Below are 7,628 nucleotides of genomic sequence, written 5' to 3'. Positions count from 1 at the left end.
CTACTCCAAACACCATCTTAGTGTGCCTTCTACGTTCACAGGCTTTCATGAACCTGCTCTTTGCTCATCAAAGTACCCTGATCACGCGAAAATGAGGAGGGTCGGTGACTGGCAAAGGTGTAAACATCGATCGAGATTTTGACGATGCTCACAACAGATTGTGGAGAACCTATTTTGCGGAGATGCCGCGCTATCCCGAAAAATACTTCGTCGTCGGTATCGCATGCGACGAACTCTGTCTTCTCGCATCATGAATGCGGTCGTTGCAGGGATCTTCGGCTTCAGCAGAGAGTGGATGCGTTGGAGATGAAATACTTATCTCATCTGCAAAAGTGCCCTGTCGCGATGGGGATGCTGGCCTACGGTTGTTGCGCTGATACGCTGGATGATAACTTGGGCTGTGGTGAAAGTACGATTCTTGCGTACACGAGAATATTTTGCAGAGCCGTGATTGACGTCATCGAAGATGAGTATCTCCGTTCACCTACGCAACGCGACCTGGAACAACAGCTTCGTTTATCATCTTCACGTGGGTTCACCCGGTACATCGGATCACTAGACGGTATGCACTGGATGTGGGAATTGTGTCCATACGGATTAAAGGGGTAGTTTGCAGGAAAGGGGAAGAAACCATCCATTGTGCTCGAGGTTGTCGCTGACTACCGACTTTGGGTTTGGTACTTTTACTTTGGATCTGGAGGATCTAATAACGGGACGGTTGTCCTTTTCAATCGTTTTACATTCAGATGACACAGTACTGATGCCACATTATGCGGAACAGATATAAATATTGTGGATAGCTCCCCACTCATGAAAAAACACGCTCTACAGAAATACATTTATGATGAGTGATCGTATCGGTTAGCGGGGCAGCAGTTTCAGTAGCTGTATTACCTTGTCGACGGAATCTACCCACCTATTTCGTGCTTCACACCGACAATATCTCAGCCACAGTCTGAGAAGGAGAACACTTCGCAAAAAATCAGGAATCCGCTAGAAAAGATGCAGAGCGAACATTTGGTGTATTGCAGAAGCGCTTTGATATATTGAAGAAGACTAGTCAGCTTAGGAAAGCGGAAGATATGTTGATTGTCATGAAGGCATGCATGATTATGCACAACATGATCGTGGACGATGAATGGGGTGTAGAAGGCTTGGAAATGCTACCAGAGGAGAAAACACATGTCGTGGCAACAACGAGAGTTACAAACCTCGGTGTTCGCATTCCTGATGAGCAAGTAGATGTGACTAGATTTATTTCACGAAGTCGTCAAATTCGCTCCAAAGCAAATCATGTTATCTTAAAGAGAGCACTCGTCGATCACTTATGGGAATGGAAAGGAAAAACAAACAGTGAGTTAGTCTAAATCAATAGCACAGATAATAATAACCACCATAACCTACCATCAACATGAACATGAGCAGTGAGGGCTGTATAGGTGTACTGCACAATATTCCCTCCCCCGGATCCGCCCGGCTCATCAACCTCGGAGGCCTCCAACTTCTCCAAGATTTTACGCTTTTTTATACGAAGAATGAGCGCCGAAACCTCTCCGAGACCGTCCAATGTGGCCAGAACGATGCGATTCTGCTCGCGCTACTCCAACATCGAGAACCTCTTTTCTTCTAGATCAGGTTTCCGCTTAGATATCCGTGCCATTTCGATGGCTGCATCTACCATGCGCAGACTGCTAGTTTCTCGAGCCCGTGCCGCCTTCTGAGTCTTTATACCAGATGGGCGCTCTGCTTTTCCGGACGAACTGCCTTCCTCACTCGATCTATCTAGTTCCCCGTCAATCGATGGCTCTCTGATCGCGCTACCACTACGCTTGCGATTGGAGTGCAAGTTGCCATTTCCATCCGGTAATGCTTTCCTCGTTGGCTCATCGCGAAGTCTCCAGGCTTCTAAAAACAATCAAATTCAGCATCCTGCTCGTCCTCGTACATAGATCTCGCATCTTGAACTCGATCTTCATCAGTTTTACCACTTTGATTGAGCGACTTAATAGCAGTGAAGCACCCGCAAAACTTCCCAAGAGCAAGTCGAATTGTTTTCCAGCGATTCACTACAGCGTTTTGGGGACGCTTGTAGCGATCTTGCTGTGGTGGCCTTTTCTCGGTGTACATCAGCGTTACGCGTTCCCAGAATTGAGCTCCAGATTGGTCCGTTCCGGCGATCACGTCCTTCGACACGTCTAACCATGCCTTTGTGAGCTTCTGATCTTCCTCCTGACTCCAGTTATGCTCACGCGAGATAGCCCCCTTGCCATCTGAAGCTTTAACCATCGCCCCTACCGCGCGAATTTGAAGTGGATCTGGAAAGACGCAATTGCTGTTCGAATACAAGATGACCGCGAGTCTAAAGCTATCATCTCATCTGGGATGTTTGTGTCAGGACACTCTGCAAGAAGTGCTGGCAGCAAATGCGGGAGCAATCCTGCTCCGTTTGCACGAAACGTTTTTGTTTGCTCCCTGACTAATTTGCTCGTTGCGGTGGAGAGAGTTGGAGGTACTTTATTCGAAAATTCTCTGCTGCGACAGCAATTTGCTCCCACAGTGGAGATGCTCTCAGTGGATGGGGGAGCAGCTGGATGTAGGGCGGCGCACATAGAAATGCATGCATTGACCCGATGACCGGCCCGAGCGAGCACCTCATGGTCAGAGCATTTACCACGTTGAGCAACAACAAACAATGGACTGGACTGATGAGGTGGGGGTGGGGTGGGGGGTGGGGGTCGGGGGTTAAACGGTGATAGCATTCCAGAATACGCCAGCTGTTTTACACAGTAAATATCACATTATGCTTGGCATATCTATACCCTCTATGAACTAAAAAATGAAGATGCCAAAGTTTCTCAGCGGTATCGGTACTTTGTACTGGAAGTCCGCGATTCCTGTACTGCTACCAACCGGGGGTAGCAATACCATATTTCCACTTTGCAATTCCCCTTGGAAAGCCCAAGAGGATTTGCCTTCGCCACCTACCGACCACTCGTTTGCTGCGTGCTCCGGCACCTTCACGGCGGGGCTCTAACTTCACCGTGACCGTGCCCGCGTATGACTGGAACGGCACTTCTATCTGGAGGGCCGCGCCAGCGCCATCCCCCAGATCCGGGTGATGGAACCAGTACCGCCCAGGCACAGGAGGACCCCAACACGATAAAGCGGCCACCACTGGGCTCGGACCAACGGTGTGTGGAGGTGCTACCTGTGACGACACCATCGGACGCGCAGGGACCCACTACCATGCCTTCGGGAGCCAGACCCGTGGCGCCTCCCCCCTCGTCGAGCTCAGCGCCGCGGACGCATGCAGCAGCGCTCACGTCCTCGTCGCTTGTGGCCGAGCGCTCCAGTGCGGGGTTACCAACTATTCGACAGCTCAAGCCGGATCTGCCACCTGATGTGCTAGCCAAACTATCCAACACGCTGGAGAAGGACTGGAATACCTCGCGGATGTTACAGCTATCGCCTGAGCTGGAGAGCCTTCAAGCTGTGGCGCTGAAGGAGTCGCGAGTGCACTCCGACTCTATGCTGCGGGAGCGAACCCCCGTAGAAACCCAGGCACTAATGGCCTACTTCAGGGGTGATCTGGACCTCAGACACCCTCCATCCTTTTTGAAAGCAACAATGCCGGTCATACAGCGAGCCATGGTAGAGCAGTTCCACGAGATACATGTAGAGGCAACGTTGACCGCGGATATTCCTCCACAGGTGCCACTGCGTAAGGGTATGACCCACCTGGCGCTTTTTGAGGAGCTTTTCAACTCCAACCAAAACGTGAGACATGGCAAAGAGATGATCGATCGCATGATGGGGGACGTCAAGATGTTGTACTTTGACGGTAACCACACGCTAAACTTTGTGTTTCACTCGCGTCGGACGGCGTAATTTTACAACGGGATTTCTCTACGCCTGCTAAGGGTTGTCATCGACCTAGAGGACTCAAGCGGGTTGGAAGACGGAGCTTATAATTCAGCCCAACTCCGACGTTTTTACTCGATTCGAGTCCTAAACGCGGCGGACCTTGGTATTGCCATGCTTGTCAGTGCATTCTCCCAACTTGCAGGGGTGCCTGTGCTTGACGCAGAACGACCGCGCGCAGAAGCTACGAAGGTGGTCGATAACCGCTATTTTGTGGTCCGCTTTGCTCAAGAGCAGTGCCCGGACTCATTGCAAGGGGTGACGCAGGTTACTATCGGAACCACACCAGTGATTCTCCACCATTTTCTAGTCCAGCAACGTCACCCGTGTGGACGATGCTTTAGTCCAAAGCATACAACGGGTTATTGCCATGTCAAAGCGGAACACCTTATGGACGCGCGGAATCGTGGCTGCAGAGTCTTTCCGGGCCATGTGGCACCCTTCCAGGTGGGGGCATCACAACCGTATCGCCACACGGACGAAGACAGCTTTAATACGTTTTGGGCGACAATGGCGAAGGAGATGGAGCTTCCTGCTGGTGCCGCACCGACGGCGGCGACGTTGCAGCGTCTCCTTCAACCAGCATTGGCTGCACCCGAGAGCGGAACCGATCCCAACCCACAACGGGCAGACCACGCGCCCAGCAACGCCGACGTGAGGGCTGACACCACAACGGATGGAGACTTTACTATCGTGCGCCGGTGAAACTCGAAGAAAAAGAGCTCGGTGGAAGGGGAGTTGCCCGCACCGTCGACCAATACCACCAAGGGAGTGACTCGCACGTTGGTGGCCCCAATGCGTAGCGAAGTGCCCTTATCATCGCCTTGTACCTCGACCCCAAGGCCCGTCAAGAAAAACACCAAAGTTTCTCGCGGGGGTGCTGGTAATCGAGAACCGTTTAGACTCTTTCAGAAAGCCCGAGAATATGGTCAATTCCAAGTGCTGATAGAAGAGGACTGTAAGTCGGAGTCGGACGTCGTCTCCATTGAAAATAATGATAGTGACGGCGACGATCAGGACACGGGCCCGGATGACGCAGGTTATGCGTTCCCAGACGAAGCAGACTCAGCTGACCAGGATGTGGTCATGGAGGCGGAGGAATTTGAACGGCAGGCCTCGGCCAGGACGACCAAGCAACCTGATGCTTCCGCAGCCGAGCAGCAACGGAGTGCGCAGCGCGCCAGTCGTCGCCAGCAAGCCGTGACAGAGGCGGTTGAACGGACGGAATATATTGAGCTGGCAGTATCACGCAACGCCTCTGCGAGGCCTCCGTCTGTGGCCACAGGTGTTTACCAAGCTCAAGCCCAGGCTACGTCCCCTGAATCCAGCTATCTTGGGACGTCAGCCCCGTTTCAGAGTCTACCTCTGGCGTCTACACCAAGCTCGGGGGTCCCTTGCTCTCTCGTGTCCAGTTCAACTGACCTCACTTCAAACGAACTCGCGCAACGAGTACCAGAGGGCCAGGACAGTCAAATGTCAGATACGAGTCAGGCGATGGACGCCTGTGTTGTATTCGAGAAAATACTTCCTTCCAGTACGAGCCCTACGCAGCAGAGGTCCTCCAATACAGTATCATATTGAATTGGGGCCAGCAACTACCACTAATAAAAACTGCAATTTACTAGCAAACAATAATAAAAATTCCCGCAATATGTATTGCAATTTATATTGAGCGCCTTCCTACTCTACCTCTGCCTCTAGTACCAGTAGGTACGCCTGTCGGATTTTCAACTCGATAATCCACCGGCCAACGTACACCAAGCTCGTGGCGTTCAAACTCATTAATGAGGTCTTGCGGCAGGTCAGCTGCTGGCTGCCAAGTTAATTCTGCGTAGCCCACCCAGCCCACAAAGGAGCACGCGTCACCTGCCGGATTAGTATTTTTTTCGCGTAAATAACATCTACTGTAAATAAATTTGGACCCTCGCCGAAATCAGAGGTGTCATCTTCCTATGATGTCTCGTGTTCCTCCACAACTAAAGTTGGGCAGCACCAATGTGTTGACTGGGCTTCAAGTCGGAGTGCTGCCAGAGGGGCATGAGTTGTTGGCTGGGATGCTAAGGGGCCCGTAGTTTGTGTCAGCGAAAGCGACCAAACGCGTCCCGAAGCCAGTCGTTTGTTGCTGACACTAGTGTGGTGTAGTTAACCTCAGTTTTGACGTCATCCCGCGATGCCATCGATGACACAATTGCGGGGTTCAGCCAGTGGCACTTTTACGATATTTATTGTCAATAATTGGGTCAATATTAAATTGTAGTGGAGGCCGTAAGGTCCAGTAATAAAAATTTCTATTGAAAAAACTGATTATTTATTGTATTGCACTATTTTTTTCGACCTCTGCTACGCAGGCTAATTGCTGGCTTTCATGGTTTCACGGTAGGGAGGTTAGTGTTTCGGCTGACGGGCAGTGTGCTATTCTCGCCATGTACGCCACGGTATCAAACCAAGAGCAGGGACGCTTATATTTGACCCCGGCTGTTATTGCTGAAGCCAACTTCCACAAGAAGGCGATTTATGCGTTGATGGTGGAAAACCTACAGGCGGTTTGTGATTTGGGCATCGTGGACCCGTTTCAGGAACTTGGCGGCTTAACCCAGGGTGTGCACACCCCAAAACGAAGGAAGCAGCTATTGCGATGGTGTGCACCTATCTCCTTCATGAACGCTTACGGTCGGTGGACACCCGTGTTCCATGCACGAACTGGGTCAACCCTCATGTGCTTCGTACTTATGCTCAGTATCTACGACAACCTCTCCTAGTCATGGACGTAGACACCCACGGCGACGGACATCTACAAATCTATACATATCAGGACTTCGAGCTGGAGAGACCAGATGACTCCGAGCCTTTGATCCACGAGACGGGTAGCTACACGGCACTGACAGATCATGAGGCCACGAAATACCTGGGCGTGTGCCGGCGGTTGCATGTCCTTCCCACTTTCATGCTTCTCCGGACCCATGAAAGTCACTTCTACGGTGTTCAACATGGAGAACTTTTCTACAAATGGCAAGCGGAAGGTGATCCCGGTTTTGCGGCCGAGGTTGCTCACCCATACGATTGGCGAGATGGCTTCCTCTCCAGGCCCACGGACGTGGTGGTGACCAAAATCAGGGATGCTAGTCGGACGCAAGTCGGTTTTGAAGTTCAGGTCGGGGGTATCCCGCTAGATCTGCTCGATGACACGAACGACACCAATGCCCACCTCCACCGTAGTCTCACTATGCGGTAACGCATGGATACCAGGTGGAAGAGATGGAAGTGTTGGTGCAGGAAGCGTAACGGAGGATTTTCGCAGCTGCGGGCATGGATGACTACGCGGTTGGGAGGAGGCGTTCTCAGATGATTGCAGCCGTCGACCTGCCTACCAAACAGGGATTCCAACCCAGTGGTCAGATTCACACTGGCGTCTACCAAGCATTGCTCAACGCCAGCAGTCCTGACGACCTGACCCCAGCACTGCGAATAAAGCTACAGGCTGCACAACATCATAACACATCGGCGATTGATCAGTGGTATACCGAGACGTATCAGCGATTTTCACTTCCTCCTCCTGGTCGGGAGGCTCCTTCGCTGGAGGGCTTCATGCTGCAACATGGTGCCAATTTAGAGGCGCTTCGAGACTTGTTCGCGTTCATACCGTTCCCGGAGCTAGCGGCCAAGACGGCCCCGCCGCAGCAGTTGCAGCTCTGGGGCCGGATGGAGGC

At 51.9% G+C, this 7,628-nt stretch overlaps 2 protein-coding genes across 2 annotated transcripts; one reads left to right on the top strand and one right to left on the bottom strand.

Annotated features, from left to right (window-relative positions):
• Positions 1-1,301: 1,301 nt before the first annotated feature.
• On the bottom strand, positions 1,302-1,681 carry IUM83_19893 (uncharacterized protein; the record flags this gene model as incomplete). The annotated part of the gene is made up of 3 exons (XM_067944962.1): positions 1,302-1,324; positions 1,405-1,597; positions 1,679-1,681. The coding sequence occupies 3 exons, from the start codon at positions 1,679-1,681 to the stop codon at positions 1,302-1,304; spliced, it is 219 nt and encodes a 72-aa protein (XP_067782891.1).
• A 1,376-nt stretch (positions 1,682-3,057) lies between these two features.
• IUM83_19892 (uncharacterized protein) lies at positions 3,058-3,888 on the top strand (the record flags this gene model as incomplete). Its single annotated transcript, XM_067944961.1, has 1 exon — positions 3,058-3,888. One exon carries the CDS (start codon positions 3,058-3,060, stop codon positions 3,886-3,888), a length of 831 nt encoding a protein of 276 aa, XP_067782889.1.
• Between the last annotated feature and the right edge of the window lie 3,740 nt (positions 3,889-7,628).

The sequence above is a fragment of the Phytophthora cinnamomi genome, assembly GCF_018691715.1.
Source record: "Phytophthora cinnamomi strain GKB4 chromosome Unknown Contig103, whole genome shotgun sequence".
Classification (NCBI taxonomy): Eukaryota; Oomycota; class Peronosporomycetes; order Peronosporales; family Peronosporaceae; genus Phytophthora; species Phytophthora cinnamomi.
The sequence above is the reverse complement of the archived record's forward strand: the minus strand, read 5'-3'. Positions and strand labels throughout refer to the sequence as shown.